The sequence below is a fragment of the Salvelinus alpinus genome, chromosome 12 (assembly GCF_045679555.1).
Source record: "Salvelinus alpinus chromosome 12, SLU_Salpinus.1, whole genome shotgun sequence".
NCBI lineage: Eukaryota > Metazoa > Chordata > Actinopteri > Salmoniformes > Salmonidae > Salvelinus > Salvelinus alpinus.
Window position 1 is genome coordinate 46,390,942 of NC_092097.1, and position 16,633 is coordinate 46,407,574.

The 16,633-nt window shown below is 41.4% G+C and overlaps 1 protein-coding gene across 4 annotated transcripts in view; it reads right to left on the reverse strand.

Moving 5' to 3' along the window:
• Positions 1-15,166, reverse strand: part of LOC139536241 (cytosolic 10-formyltetrahydrofolate dehydrogenase-like) — a 38,281-nt gene extending 23,115 nt beyond the window's left edge. Inside the window, exons 1-7 of one of the 4 annotated variants that reach the window (XM_071336594.1) lie at positions 15,029-15,166; positions 13,490-13,635; positions 10,974-11,208; positions 10,442-10,607; positions 10,115-10,216; positions 9,739-9,828; positions 8,593-8,730 (exon numbers count right to left, since the gene is read on the reverse strand). In XM_071336594.1, coding sequence (XP_071192695.1) covers positions 8,593-8,730; positions 9,739-9,828; positions 10,115-10,216; positions 10,442-10,607; positions 10,974-11,208; positions 13,490-13,619 — 861 coding nt within the window. In that variant the 5' untranslated portion in view covers positions 13,620-13,635; positions 15,029-15,166. The remainder of the gene's footprint in view (positions 1-8,592; positions 8,731-9,738; positions 9,829-10,114; positions 10,217-10,441; positions 10,608-10,973; positions 11,209-13,489; positions 13,636-15,028) is intronic. The other 3 variants (XM_071336596.1, XM_071336597.1, XM_071336595.1) reach the window with 3 other exon arrangements.
• Positions 15,167-16,633: the final 1,467 nt, after the last annotated feature.

A 16,633-nucleotide genomic window follows, 5' to 3' on the forward strand; every position in this document is an offset into this window, starting at 1 on the left:
AAAAAAATGAATCTTGAAACTGTGGAGAGGGAAAAACCTATCCATTTACAAGAAGATTACCCTGATTAATTATATAGTGATATCGCTGTTTAAATATTTATTCTTGGCTCTACTGACTCCAGGAGAATCCTTTTTCAAATCATGTGTGAAAAAAACATCACTTTCACAAATACCATACCCCCCCAAAACAATTATAACCTTCCATTCTTGTAATATCTTGGTGATAAGATATTTGTGCGTGTAACTTACTCACTCATCACTATTCACGATTCAATCAGGACTATGCGTAATCATGGTAGCATCCAAATTAATGTAGAAGGGTTTAGAAACATTTTATTCTTATTTACAATAAAAGTGACTCAAATGACACAATAATATATTTCATTTCTATTGGGCACAAAATTATCTGAAACACAAACAAAACAAACAGAAAATGCATCCAACAAGTTTGTAGAGTCACAAGCGTGATGTAATCATTGCATGCTAGCAATATGGGACCAAATACTACACTTTTGACACTAATACACAAGTGAATTTGTCCCAATACTTTTGGTCCCCTACAATGGGACTATGTTCATAAAGTGCAGTAATTTCTAAACGGTTCACCCGATATGGATGAAAATACCCTCAAATTAAAGCTGACAGTCATTGTATCATTTCAAATCCAAAGTGCTGGAGTGCCAAAACAACAAAAACATGTGTCACAACAATTGACACAATTTCGTTCATTTAAATTTAAGCTATTATATAAAATACTTGCTACAAGAATAATGCTCAATATATGGGGCATTGAATAGTCAGCCTTGTGCAGACTCTGCCACGAGGAAACGGAATAAAGATAACATTTTCTGATACTGTTCCTCGGTGGCTTGCTTTTGGAGTCAGGTCCAGGAATAATTGTTCTATCATAATCAGGGTTCAGATGGACCTGCAAACTGTTGTTGTTAGAGGATCTGAAAAACCTTGATCAGTGAGTGGGAAATATCATTATACTCTTGGGTAAAGAAATTTATTTTTAGGGCACTATCGGTAGAAATGTTACAAATAGAGAAGTTATGGACCCTCGTAATTCAGTAAAATGGATGGATTTAATGCAAAAATAAATAGCATACTGGGGAAAATCTGGGGCGGCAGCCTAGTGGTTAGAGCTTTGGGCCAGTAACCGAAAGGTTGCTAGATCGAATCCCCGAGCTGATAAGGTAAAAATCTGTCATTCTGCCCCTGAACAAGGGCCGTTCCTAGGCCGTCAATGTAAATAATATTTTTTTTCTTAACTGACTTGCCTAGTTAAATAAAGGTTAAATAAATGTAAAAAATCTGTGGCATCGGAGGGTTGGAGTTAATGAATGGTGGATTGGCTACTGTGGATGAAAATCCATCACTTGAAGAAAGAGGAAATTAGGAATATGTAAAATTATTTAACTACAGGTACTGTAGATGTGAGCGAAAATAGCTGTAAATAGCAGCAGAAGTATTGTTGTCCGTTAATTTACTCCAATCAGAGTAGGGATGATAGGGTAGGGGGGGAAAAAGTGTGATTATACTGTATATAAAATTTTAAAAGCCAGAGGCATATACTGTAGATTTTAGACCTGAGCCCTATACTACAAATGTAGTTTGAGGGGTTAGCGAGGTAACTTTGGTCAAGGCTGAGTTCAACTTGGGATAACCAGTACCACAAATGTGGCTCACATTTTAGCCTGGTAAATTTCTTTGGCATTGAGTCCTTCAGATCTAACCTGCTCCGGGGCAGGCTAAATACATTTATTCTGAATGAAGTGTCTGAGCCGTGAATCGAGGACCAATTAAATAATTTGAGGAAGACAACTGATTTAAATATTGTATTAATCAAATGTTTTTATTTGTAAAAAAAATAATGTGTCATGTTAAAATACCTAGCACATTACACTTAATAATTACAAATGCATTTGAAACTTCACACACAGTAAAACTTATGACTTAACAATTATTTTTATCATATGAGTGGGAAATAAGGTGATCGTGCATTGATAACCACACCTGTCACGACTTCTGCTGAAGTCGGCTCCTCTTCTTGTTCGGGCGGCGTTCGGCGATCGACGTCACCGGCTTTCTAGCCATCGCCGCTCCATTTTTCATATGTCCATTTGTTTTGTCTTGTTCCATACACACCTGGTTTTCATTCCCCAATCGATCTACATGTATGTAGTCCTCTGTTCCCCATCATGTCTTTGTGTGTAATTGTTCATTGTTAACGGTGTATGTTCACGTGCGATACTTTTATAGTTTATGTTCTGTGTTTTTGGGCACTTATGTCATTTTTTTGTGCCTATTGTTGAACGGAATAAAAGTGCGCCTGTTTGCTCTCCTGCACCGGACTTCGCCTCCCTTACACAGCCTTAACAGAATTACACACCAAACGAGTCAGCAGGAGCAGGTACCCCGGTTAGAGGAGTCGAGGAGCGCGTCCAGGAACATTCAGCTATGTTAAATTATCTTGGTGCCATGATGGATCGCGTTGTCCAGACTATGGACCGCTGGGAGAGACAGGAGTTCTCCCCAGTGCCTCGACCAGCGCAACCGGGGTTCCCTCTACCCGTCCCGTCCGGAACCAGTCCCAGTGGGATACGCCTCTCCCTTCCCAGGGAGTATGATGGGACGGCAGCACAGTGCCAGTGATTCCTATTACAACTGGACCTCTACCTGGCCACTGTGCAACCAGCTCCTTCGGGAAGGGAGACAGTTTCTGCCCTCGTCTCATGCCTGTCAGGAAGAGCTCTGGAGTGGGCAAACACCGGGTGGGGAGAAGGAGACGCGTCGTTGGACCACTTCGAGGAGTTCACCCGTCGCTTCCGGGCCGTCTTCGACCATCTGCCCGAGGGTAGAGCGGCGGGGGAACGGCTCTTCCATTTAAGGCAGGGGACGAGGAGCGCCCAGGATTTTGCCCTGGAATTCCGGACCTTGGCCGCCGGAGCAGGCTGGAATGACAGGACCCTCATCGACCACTATCGGTGCAGCCTGCGTGAGGACGTCCGACGTGAGCTGGCCTGCAGGGATGCCACCATCTCCTTTGACCAACTGGTGGATTTGTCCATCCGGTTGGATAACCTGCTGGTCACCCGCGGACGTCCAGAGGGGGCTCTGTTGGTGCCATCTTCCAGCACCCCTGCTCCGGTGCCCATGGAGTTGGGAGGGGCTGCTCGTAGGGAGACTGGAGGAGGAGCCATCACGTGCACCATCTGTGGCCGCAGAGGGCACACTGCCGGTCGGTGCCGTGTTGGTTCCTCTGGGAGTCGAGGCAACAGGCAGGGCACTCTGGCGTCACCCCAGGTGAGTTCGCACCACACTCATCCAGAGTCGGGGCCCCCTCGATCGTATTAGCTCCTCGTTCTCTCCTTGTTCGGGCGGCGTTCGGCGTCACGGGCTTTCTAGCCATCGCCGCTCCATTTTTCATATGTCCATTTGTTTTGTCTTGTTCCATACACACCTGGTTTTCATTCCCCAATCGATCTACATGTATGTAGTCCTCTGTTCCCCATCATGTCTTTGTGTGTAATTGTTCATTGTTAACGGTGTATGTTCACGTGCGATACTTTTATAGTTTATGTTCTGTGTTTTTGGGCACTTATGTCATTTTTTTGTGCCTATTGTTGAACGGAATAAAAGTGCGCCTGTTTACTCTACTCTGCTCTCCTGCACCTGACTTCGCCTCCCTTACACAGCCTTAACAACACCAAAGTAATAAAATAACATTTCATTTTGATTTCAGCACTGACGTGGACATGGATTGATGTTTCAGCATTGTTTCAATGAAGAGTTTGACTAGCCACATGCGACGTGCACGCGCAGTTACAAGCCTGCTAGAGTTAACGGCAGGCGGACGAGAAATATCCACCGTAGTAGTATGGATGAAGCCTGAGCTGGAATGGGACGCTAACTGAACCTGGCTAGCTTTAGAAAACCCTGCGTAGATCTAGTTTGCTTCGTAGTATAACCCCTTTCAAAGAATGTAAGTTCTCAAATTGAGAACTTTGTTACGAAAATATTGACTATTATTGAAGGGAATTAAGTTTGTGTACACCTATTAATTATTAAAACCAATTTGTTCACTGAAAGTGTGCTTTGTTTTTCAAACATGCATGCAGGGTAACTGTATCAATTCACTTTTATAAAGTCCTAATTGCAAAGTCAAAGTCCTAACTATTGCAGGCTGATTTTGAGCACTGTTAAAACTCCAGGGGCACGGGATGGAAAACCTTTCGCAATGTAAAACAGAAATTAGATTTTTTTTATACATTTTCTTCAATTTGTTGTACCTAATGAACACAACCCAGGTAGACTCTCCCTGTCTTCACAATGAGACACATGGAGTTTGTATGTGGGCAGGAGATCACCAACAATTTTATTTAGCTCCACTTGTATTACAATTTATGACCAGTAGAGGCCAGAAAAGCCTGGGTCATATCGAGACCGAGACTGTGCAGTAGACTCGGGTCATATCCTATACAGTCTATGGTCAACCCAGATTGCTCAAATAAAACACTTTATTGCAGGACTCATTCTGGGCTTGGATACATTACTTCTTGCACATATACCCTGTATGCGTATTTACAACCCAATAGCATAACATGACAACAAATATGGGCATAAAAATATATTCAGAATGTATAAACCTGTAAAACACGTACAGTATGTCCTTATACTATTTCCCCTAAAGTAATGTGAGATCGTGGGGAACAAACAAATTTAGAGCCGATTGAGGAGAAGTCCCCGGAACTAATTCATCTTCCTGGAAATTCCATGGCATTCAGCCCATAGAGCTGACTGAAAAGAGGTAAGACAATGGAGCTACTAAACACATTAGTCTCCCTATGATTCATTAACACTGGGCTGCCTCAACTCTCTCTTTCGTTCAGTCAGTCTCTAACACACTCTCTCACTCAAAACCCCCCCATCCTCTTTCTCTCAATTAAAATTCAAGGAGCTTTATTGGCATGGGAAACATATTTTTACATTGCCAAAGCAAGTGAAATAAACAAAAAGGGAAGAGTCTCGGTCTACCCTCTCTCTCTGCTACATATTACATAACACCACACAAAGAGCTTTTCAGCGCAGGCCAAAGGTCATTGGCCCAGCTCTGACAAAAGAAAAGTACAGTACTAACAGACCAGTTATTTCCCCTGCTAATAAGGTGGAACAGCCAGTCACCATGAGATGGCAGGGTATGATCACCACATTATGCAGCTCACCCTGCACTATCAGCTCCAATGTAAATAACATCAGTAAGTCTACCTCTGATATGCTTCCCAGTAAAGCATTAAAAACAATCAAGCAACCCAGAAAAGTGCTAAAAATAGCCCATATTAACATATGTAGCCTAAGAAACAAGGTCCATGAAGTCAATAACTTGCTTCTAACAGATAACATTCATATTCTGTCTCTGAAACTCACTTAGATAATAGCTTTGATGATAGTGCTAGCAATACATGGTTATAACATCTACCGAAAAGACAGAAATGCCAACGGAGGCAGTGTTGCGGTCTTTATTCAGAACCACATTCCTGTAAAGCTTAGAGACAATCTAATGTTAAATACTGTTGAAATAATATGGCTACAGGTTCACCTGCCTCACCTAAAGCGAATTATTGTGGGAAGCTGCTATAGACCACCAAGTGCTAACAGTCAGTATCTGGATAATATGTGTGAAATGCTTGATAATGTATGTGATATCAATAGAGAAGTATATTTTCTGGGTGATTTAAATATTGACTGGCAATTATCAAGCTGCCCACTCAGGAAAAAACGTCAAACTGTAACCAGTGTCTGCAACCTGGATCAGGTTGTCAGTCAACCTACCAGGGTAGTTACAAACAGCACAGGAATGAAATCATCAACATGTGTTGATCACATTTTTACTAACGCTGCAGATATTTGCTTTAAAGCAGTATCCAAATCCATAGGATGTAGTGATCACAATATAATAGCCATATCTATGAACACCAAAGTTCCAAATGCTGGGCCTAATATAGTGTATAAGAGGTCCTACAATAAGTTTTGTAGTGATTCATATGTTGATGATGTAAATAATATTTGTTGGTCTGTGGTGTGTAATGAGGAGCAACCAGACGCTGCACTTGACGCATTTATGAAACTACTTATTCCAGTTACTAATAAGCACGCAGACATTAAGAAAATAACTGTAAAAACTGTTAAATCCCCTTGGATTGATGAGGAATTGAAAAATTGTATGGTTGAGAGGGATGAGGCAAAAGGTATGGCAATTAAGTCTGGCAGCCCAACTGATTGGCAAACGTACTGCAAATTAAGAAATCATGTGACTAAACTAAAGAAAAATAAACTACACTATGAAACAGAAATTATATAAAGAATGACAGTAAAAAGCTTTGGGGCACCTTAAATTTTGGGGGGAAAAGCCAACTCGGCTCCTTCATTTATTGATTCAGATGGCTCATTCATCACAAAGCCCACTGATATTGCAAAATACTTTTAATTACTTTTTCATTGGCAAGATAAGCAAACTTAGGGATGACATGCCAGCAACAAACGCTGACACTACACATCCAAGTATATAGGACCAAATTATGAAAGACAAGAATTGTACTTTTGATTTCCGTAAAGTCAGTGTGGAAGAGGGGGGGAAAGTATTGTTGTCTATCAACAATGACAAGCCAACAGGGTCTGACAATCTGGATGGAAAATTACTGAGGATAATAGCAGACGATATTGCCACTCCTATTTGCCACATCTTCAATTTAAGCCTACTAGAAAGCGTGTGCCCTCAGGCCTGGAGGGAACTTCTGGGAAAAAATGTGTTTGATCAGATACAATGCTATTTTACAGTAAACAAATTGACAACAGAATTTCAGCATGCTTATAGGGAAGGACACTCAACCAGCACAGCACTTACACAAATGACTGATGATTGGCTGAGAGAAATTGATGATAAAATGATTGTGGGGGTTGTCTTGTTAGACTTCAGTGCAGCTTTTGACATTATTGATCATAGTTTGCTGCTGGAAAAACATATGTGTTATGGCTTTACACCCCCTGCTATAATGGGGATAAAGAGTTACTTGTCTAACAGAACACAGAAGGTGTTCTTTAATGGAATCCTATCAAATATAATCCAGTTAGAATCAGGAATTCCCCAGGGTAGCTGTTTAGGCCCCTTGCTTTTTTCCATTTTTACTAACGACATACCACTGACTTTGAGTAAAGCCAGAGTTTCTATGTATGCGGATGACTCAACACTATACACGTCAACTACTACAATGATGACTGAAATGACTGCAACACACAACATAGAGCTGCAGTTAGTTTCAGAGTGTCTGGCAAGGAATAAGTTAGCCCGAAATATTTCTAAAACTAAAAGCATTGTATTTGGAACATAACACTCACTAAACCCTAAACCTCAACTAAATCTTGTAATAAATAATATGTAAATCAAGCAAGTTTAGATGACTAAACTGCTTGGAGTAACACGAGATTGTAAACTGTCATGGTCAGAACATATTGATGCAGTAGTAGCTCTGATGGGGAGAAGTCTGTCTATAATAAAGCGAAGCTCTGCCTTCTTAACAACACTATCAACAAGGCAGGTTCTACAGGCCCTAGTTTTGTCACACCTTGACTACTGTTCAGTTGTGTGGTCAGGTGCCACAAAAAAGGACTTAGGAAAATTGCAATTGTCTCAGAACAGGGCACCACGGCTGGCCCTTGGATGCACACAGAGAGCTAAATTAATAAAAAGCATTTGTCAATCTCTCCTGGCTGAAAGTAGAGGAGAGATTGACTTCATCACTACTTTTATTTATGAGAAGTATTGACATGTTGAATGCACGAGCTGTCTGTTTGAACTACTGGTGCAAAGCTCAGAAACCCATACATACACCACAAGACATGACACAAGAGGTCTCTTCACAGTCCCCAAGTCCAGAACAGACTAGGGGAGGCACACCGTACTACATAGAGCCATGACTACATGGAACTCTATTCCACATCAAGTAACTGACGCAAGCAGTAAAATTAGATTTAAAAAACAGCTTAAAAAAAAACACCTTATGGAACTGGGTCTGTGAAGCATCACAAACATTTGCACAGACACATGCATACACACACACATATGATAACATACGCACTATACATACACATGGATTTAGTACTGTATATATGTGGTAGTGGTGGAGTAGGGGCCTGAGGGCACACAGTGTGTTGTGAAATCTGAATGTATTGTAATGTTTTAAAATTGCATAAACTGCCTTAATTTTGCTGGACCCCAAGAAAAGCAGCAGCTAATGGGGATCCATAATAAATACACATACAAATACTACAAACTGTGCCATAAAAGCCCTGACCTGAAGGCCAGGTAGTATAGCATGTTTGCATGCAGGGATGCTACATACACCTATGTTTATAGTCCAAAAGTTAGAAACAAATGTTTCTTCATCCAAAGCTTACAACCAAAGGAAAAGCTGTGGTCTTATGAAATTGTGATATGAAATTAGGCTTTAAAAACAAATCAAGAATCCCTGGTAGTGGTAGTAATATAATTATAATCTTTAAATGATGTTTGTGTAACATTAAGCGACCTACCGTTTTGCCGTCGTTGCCAAACAGCATCAGGCCCGCCTTAGCGACCAGACCGGGTTGACTGGCACCAGGGATCTCCAGGGGCTGCCCAATAGCAGTGGCACCACTGTCTAGCAGAGAAGAACCGTAGAACGTCACCTTCTAGAGGAGAGACAGGAGAGACCACAATGGAATCAGCCTTTGGGTGGAGCTCAATAGTCTAGACTGGCCTCCTTTCCTTTTCTCCTATACCTCATCTGCACCGATGTGACTGAACAGGTGAGAACACGGCTATATTATTCACATTTTATTAGACAGTTAGAAACAGGAAGGGTGGACACAGGGATTTGAACACCGGTCTCTGGGGGGGAGCAGGAGCATTACAGTTAGACCACAGGCTCTGCATGTACTTTACTGTCTATTGTCCCCTTGGGGGAAATGTGTTGCCGTATCACGTACTTGTTTCAAAATGCTGTTTAATTAAAGGACAATACACATTCATGACATGTATACACAGTAGATACAGTAAGAAGCCCAGCCTGCTGGTCTCAGTGAATGGATAGTGGTCTCAGTGAATGGATAGGGACATTAGCTTGAGCTATTTAGGAAAGGAAAGGGGGAAACCTAGTCAGTTGTACAACTGAAATGTGTCTTAATTTAACCCAACCCCTCTGAATCAGAGAGGTGCGGGGGGGAACTGCCTTAATCGACATCCACATCATCGGCGCCCGAGGAACTGTGGGTTAACTGCCTTGCTCAGGGGCAGAACTACAGATTTTACCTTGTCAGCTCGGAGATTCGATCAAGCAACTTTTCGGGTACTGGCCCTACGCTCCTAACCGCCAGGCTACCTGCCGCCCCCAAAGGGATATCACATTTGGTAAAAATGATTGTTTAGTGCTGTTTTTACTGCAGGGGGGTGCCCTATACCTGCACCCAGAGGGGAATAGTTCAAAGTCCAGGTACAGGGGGTAGCTTGGGTCTAAAATTATTTTGTGAGCCTTGCTGAGGGCCCTGACCTTGAAGATCTCATCGAGCCTGTCTGTTTGACTTCAAGTACCTTCCTTGCTGTGGTGATAATCCTTCTCAGCATGTTCTTTTGGCTGGCTGGCTGACAGTGGCATTACCGAACCAACAAACAATACGCTCAGTAAACAACTATATTCTTACCTGTCCATCAACCTCTGCCCAGGCTCCAGGCACTTTGTCATTTCCTCTGATCCAGTTGTGTAGGGCCTGTGCAGACTGGTTCCAGTCAATCTACAGAAAAACACAAATCATAATAACTAATTACCTGAAATCAACATAGACATGCATATCTGAAACAAACAATAGGAAATATGTGGTCCTATGTTATATGTAATCTCAGTATGTAATATGTGGTCCTATGTAATATGTAATCTCAGTATGTAATATGTGGTCCTATGTAATATGTAATCTCAAACATAGTGTTACAGGAGTGCTTGAGCGGTCTACTGATCTTGTGGTTAGAAGCAAGATGGCAGGAGCAGTGTGTGTAGAGAATTTAGTTAGGGTCTTGGCCTACCTTGGCATTGTCTTTCTTCTGAATCCCCTCATAGGTGGCTCCCTCCTCTGGCTGGACGATCTTTGGAGCATTCCCTGCTGCGATCAGCCTCACTGCATCCACCTGTGAACCAGGTAAACTTGACAAACATGCTCAAAGATTCCCAACAGTACGGAATGGGTCTCACCCTCCATGTGTTGTTGTACTATACTGCACTTTCTTTTTGCATACATGAAACTCTGCTTCAAACAATATTTGTTGATTTGGCTAGCCCTATGTGACAGACAGAGAAAACTCTGCATTCCTCAGAGTACTGAAGTGTGGCCTTGTTGTATCTCTTTGACTTACTGTGCCTTTCACTCCCTCAGGGAAGAGGAACCTCTTGTAGATGGTGTTGACAGTGTCCTCAGGCTCAACATCACACTCCCTTTGCAGCAGGATTGGTCCAGTGTCCAGTCCGTCATCCGCCCAGAACACTGTGAACCCACCTTTCTTGTCCCCGTGGATCAAGGTCCTGTTGTCAAACCCATGGAGAGGGTAAAGTAGGCCTAACATACTCAAGCTACTGACGTTTTTTAGTTTACCCATGCAAGCCTCTCACCTCTTTTGTCCAATCAGCAGCTTTATGTTTTAACCATGTGTAAATCAACCAACCAAACAATCAGTCAACCAACAAACTAAGCCATCAATAATCAATCAGATAAACAAACAAATTACAAACATTTTGCCTGCTGTGGAAACAAGATCAAAAAATCAACTAACCAAAACACCAACCAACCAACCCACTAGTGTCCCAAAAACACCACCCAACCAACATCCATCCGTTTGTCCATCCACCCAACCAACATCCATCCGTTTGTCCAAGCAGCCACCGACTCACCAGTTGATGGCGGAGGCACCCCTGTGTCGGGGCAGCAGGGAGGGGTGGTAGATGATGGAACCGTGGGCCGGGTGGTCGATGACCTCCATGGGGATGAATTGGGAGCAGAAGGGCATGACGTTGAGCTCGGCCCCCGTGGCCTTGTAGACCTGCACCACCTCCGGGATGCCTTTCCCCTTCAGGCGCCAGCGTGGGAACTTGAAGACGTTCACGCCATCCTTCTCAGCCTCCGCGCCTGTAGGTGTAGAGGGGAGAAGACAGGAGTGATGTTTCTCCCATACCGTATGTAATTCAAGTCAAATTGCCATGGTCTAAGGGGCTTGCCCAACCATTATAGTAATTCTATGATTTCAAGTTAATATCAAATGTGAAATGCCTTTCTTGCAAGCTCTAAAACCAACAGTGCAGTGATCAATGTCAATGTAGTACAAAAAAATAACAAGGTAGAACAAAAATTCACAGGAAAGTAAGAAGCTATATACAGGATCAGTTCCAGTAGCATATTTACAATGTGCAGGGATACTGGAGTGATAGATATAGATATGTATAGGGGTAAGGTGACTAGGCATCTGGATGTATGATAAACAGAGTAGTAGCAGTGTAAATGAAGATTGTATGTGAGTGTGTGTGTGTAGAGTCAGTATAAATGTGTGTACATGTTATGTGTGTATTGGAGTGTCAGTGTGCGTGAGTGTGTATTCCTGTGAGTGTGGATAGAGCATATAAATATAAGGGCCAACTCAGAAAGTCTGTGTAGCTATTTTGTTATCTATTTAACAGTCTTATGGCTTGGGGATAGAAGCTGTTCAGGAGCCTGTTGGTGTCAGACTTGATGCACCGGTACCACTTGCCATGCGGAAGCAGTGAGAACACTCCTTGGCTTGGGTGGTTGGAGTCTTTACTGATTTCACACCGCCTGATGTAGAGGTCCTGGATGGCAGGGAGCTCAGCCCCAGTGATGTACCTCCAGTGATGTACTGGGCTGTTTGGGGCAATTTCATGGAAACGGAATTACGCCAAGACATATATTTTTCACTTTAAAATGTATACCAAACAAAAAAAAACATTTGTTTCAACATTTACCAAACAATACAACTCTATGCATAAGTACTAGTTTTAACAATTTCCACAGAACATTTTACAAAAACACATTTACAGGAAGAACTGTGCAGATACAAAGTTTGGTAACAGAAGATTTTTTACCTTAATTATCTTTTTTTTACTGTGCAAATTGTTCAAAGTAGTCATTTTGCATAGAGTTGTATGGTTTGTTAAACTTTTTTTGTTTAAAGTGAAAAATCGGAGTCACAGCGTAATTCCGTTACCATGGAATTACCCTTTGTCCTTGGCCCTTTGTAAGTTCTTTGTAAGCAACTGTCGTCCTTACTGGCGTTGCACACAGTATGTACTTCCAAAAAAGATCTAAATAACAATGATCTATTATTTTTAACCAAGTGTGCATGCCCACCTCCAATAAAATCACTCATTACTGCCATGCACAGGTCGACTTATCCAGCAGCAATACAGTATCCCGAAATATAATTTATTTTATTTAGACTTTTTTTTGGAAGTACATACCATGCGTAATGGCAGTAATGACTAGAGTTGCTCTGCGAAACTCCATATTTTGACATTATAATGTTTGCAGAGCTGCTTAATAGGACTTTGAATTGATGGATCCTAGGTGTCAGAGGAGATCCCGTCATATTCATCATCTCCTCAAGCCCAGGTTCTGGTTCAGGTTGGTTAGGGAAAAGTAAGTGTGCCACTGAATAGAGTTCACAAAGTCAATCATGTCAGATCAGGCTACATCAAGGGACACGTATTTAATGTATTCAAACAGGGCATCAATATTTTCAATAGAGCCAATGTAAATGGTAATTACCATGGGCAGACTGTATGTTTATACTTGTTTATTTTGATTAAGAAAATGCATTGAGGACAGAGGACATGGGGGAAAGGATTGGTGTGATCCCACTGGGCACAATGTCTCTTCCACGTTGGTTCAACGTAATTTCATTAAAATTACGTGGAAACAACGTTGATTCAACCAGTGTGTGCCGAGTTGAATGTATCTAATGTCTACTTTGGTCTGGGGTGAACAACAGGACCTTGTTTCCTTTCAACATTTTAAGAAGAATCCATTGATTTTCTCTTATAGTTTGGGACAGGACTGTTCTTTGACTGATAATGTGAGAGTTCAAACTTCACTTGACATTAAAAAGATTATATTATGTTTGCCCTCACAATATGTGTTCTCTGTGTAGTCTTTGGTTTACTTTATGTACTCTGGTGTGAGGACAAAACCTGAAAAGGGTAGAAAATTCAATATGCATACTGTTTATCCAAAGGCTTTGAGCGGGTTCTTGATATCCAAGTAAAAAAGTAAGACTCCCACCACTATGAGAATATCTCTCTTTTGTGTTTCATATGCAAATTAATTTTGCATTATAGCAGTGTAGAGACAGAGGGTCTTGTTTTTGCTGAGGAAAAAAGGTGCTGTCATGCCTGCTCACCTAGAGGGTCAGCTTTGCCATCCTTGTCAGGTATAGTGAACACTCCAACGATGGTGTGGCCCTCCTTCCTCAACTCCTTGTACACCTCCAGGCCAAAAACACTCTGACCAATCACAGCTATCCTCATCATGAGCGATCACAAACTACTGGCAGAAAAAGGAAACACCACAGAAAAACAGCAAAAGAGCATTTTACTTTCTTCAAGCACTTCTCGAGATTTATAACAGAAGCATTTGAATATGATCAATTTCAATATAACCAGATTATATTTATGTTATCCAGAAGTTTTCCATTTTCATTTGTGTAAAATCAGGCAAATAGATCAGCAAATATCAGATCCATTTGTTAGATAAGGTCATGAAAAGTGGTTGACAGTGGGCGCGTTTGAATGGTAAGGCTCAAGCAACCGACTGTAGACGAATGTCGAGGATTCAATTCGTTAGAGGTTCAACTGCGACAGCCGAAAGTCAGACACTGATGTGGTTTTCCAACAGCAAGGCTCAGATCAATATGGCAGTGTTGCCATTATTTATACAAGCTGTTCTTTATAATGTCTCCAACCCCCATATCACACTCACAAACTGAACATATATGTGTGTACATTGTACAATCAATTAGTGAGAGAAAGACTCATCACATTAATGTATATGTATATCTACTGCATCTGTATACACAAATTGTGACAAAGTTGGTTCTTGTTTCAGTCATGTCTTTTATCACGTTTGCATGGGTCAAACAAAAAACCCTAATTATTAGAGCCTCCCACAATGCAGGCCATGGTTGCAGGAGGAAGTTGGTGAATAGCAACTGCAGAAACTTGCAGTCGACTGCAATCAAAACTTCATGACCTGTGAACACACGATTTTTGTAAAGTTCATACAGTCGACAAAATAGATGCAAATCAGATCATTTTTTTCTTCCCAATAATGCAACACACTTTGAAAGGCAGTGTGCAACGATGGTCCCCGGCTAGGCAAAAGTGACCCGCTGGAACGCGCCCAATGACTTTCACTCAAAAAGGGTCTTTTTTCTCCATATTTTATAACTGGGGTCGCACTTATTCCAACCAATCACGTTGCAGAGCAGATCCCTGCCTATGGAGGATTGACCAATAGAATCGACGTAGCTCTACAGTACACTAGACTTCTATGTGCAAAAAGCCTAAATATATCTTCCCGACAATGAAAAATGTGCAGAAAAACATCTTTGAATTTATTTTTGATGATGCACAGTGAAGTTTGACTTTTGCAGTAAACTCTCCGATAGAAAACACAAATGAAAGTTGCTACACCACAAAGTGAGAACTTTTTTGACAGCGTCATATGAGTTTATTACAGTGTGAGCAAGCTAACTTGCAGGTTGGCAACATTGCAAACCTTTATAAAGTAATGTATAAACACAACGATGTCAAGTACGTAAAGCTAGGCGCGCGACCCAGAACCAAACGTCAAATTCTAGAACATTGTGCACTGTGCAATCTCGAGATAGCAAATCTCAACACATAGAAATATGCAGTTGAATATTAAAAATGATCATTACCCTTACGTTAATGCTGGCAAAAGTCTCCCCTACTGGCGTGCAGAGAGGGATCGTGTGGACACCGTTGCTCTTTATTTCGGGCCGAGAATGTCAGAAGGCTGGTTGCTGCATGTGAGCGACTGTAACAGCCATTAGGAATTACACAACAGTTGAAATCGTGGGATATGATAGGGCGGTCTAGCCGCAAGGGGAGGTCGTAAACGTAATCAGTGTATGGTATTTCTTTCAGTAGAACTTAATATGGAATCATACTTTTCCCAGACCAGTTGAGAAGTGTGTGTGGTATAGTTTATGACAGTAGTTTATGACAGTCTCTAAAATGTGATAATTTCCTCATTGTTTCATATCTATACCATAAAACAGGTTGTTATAGAGACAGAAAGATAGGACAGCAATGGTCAGTAGGTTATAGCTTAGTTTACCACTCCCATTTACCATAAACTCCTGCAAATGTCAATAAAGTTAAAGCTACAACATGTAACTTTTGGGGCGCCCCAACCAAATTCACATAGAAATGTGAGTTATAGATATTTCATTATCATTGAAAGCAAGTCTAAGAAAGGGTAGATCTGTTCTATGTGTTCTATTTCTACAATATGCTTCCGTTCTTAAGTTTAGTTTTTGTGTCTTTTACTTTTAGTTTTGTACACCAGATTCAAACAGCTGACGTATAGAAAATATATTTCAAAGTAGTTTAGATGGTACAATGATTCCCTCCACAATGACTGCTTGTTTTGTCACAAACTGAAGTTAGGCAAACTATTAGAATTTTTGCAACCAGGAAATAGTGGAGCGATTTTTGCATAGTGTATCTTTAATAATTGTCATCATATTGGTCAATTAACTGTATTGACCTTCGCAGTAAGTTATTCAAGGTTCACACAAATTGCAGGTTTGTGCTACCGCCATTAATGAATGAAAAGTTATGATAATAGCTCAGGTGATTGGGGCATAGTTGTACCAATGTTAGTATTGTAGCAACCACACAGGTTAAGTTAGGACATTACAACTCTACTAATAGTATTGCCATTTCCCACAGTTCGTTGTGTGCTAGCCATCAGAGCAGGGTCACTAAAATACAAGGGACAGTCACTGTGACTCAACTGTATCCTTTTTCTCGCAAATGTTGAAATCCTCAGGCCATAGTGCTTGCGTCACACACAGCGTCTGATTGTAACCCAGTTTAGTTAGAGCCAGTTTACACTAGTAACCCGTTATCATTAGGGTTAATGAGTGATAGGAATGGAGTCACCTGACTGCATCAGACCAGCACAGCAGACAGTGGTGATGATATACAGTGGAAAGAAAAAGTATGTGAACCCTTTGGAATTACCTGGATTACCTGCATAAATTGGTAATCTCTCACATAAAGCCCAGATTGGTGAAGTGCTGTAGAGACTGGTGTCCTTCTGGCAAGTTCTTCCATCTTAGCCAAGAAACAGAGTGGTTATTAGGTTTTTGGTCACCTCCCTGACCAAGGTACTTCTTACCTGTTTGGTCAGATGACCAGCTCTAGGCAGAGTCTGGGTAGTTACATATTTTTTTTAATTTCCCAATGAAGGAGACCACTGGGTTCTTGGAAATGTTCAACACTCTAGAAATTGT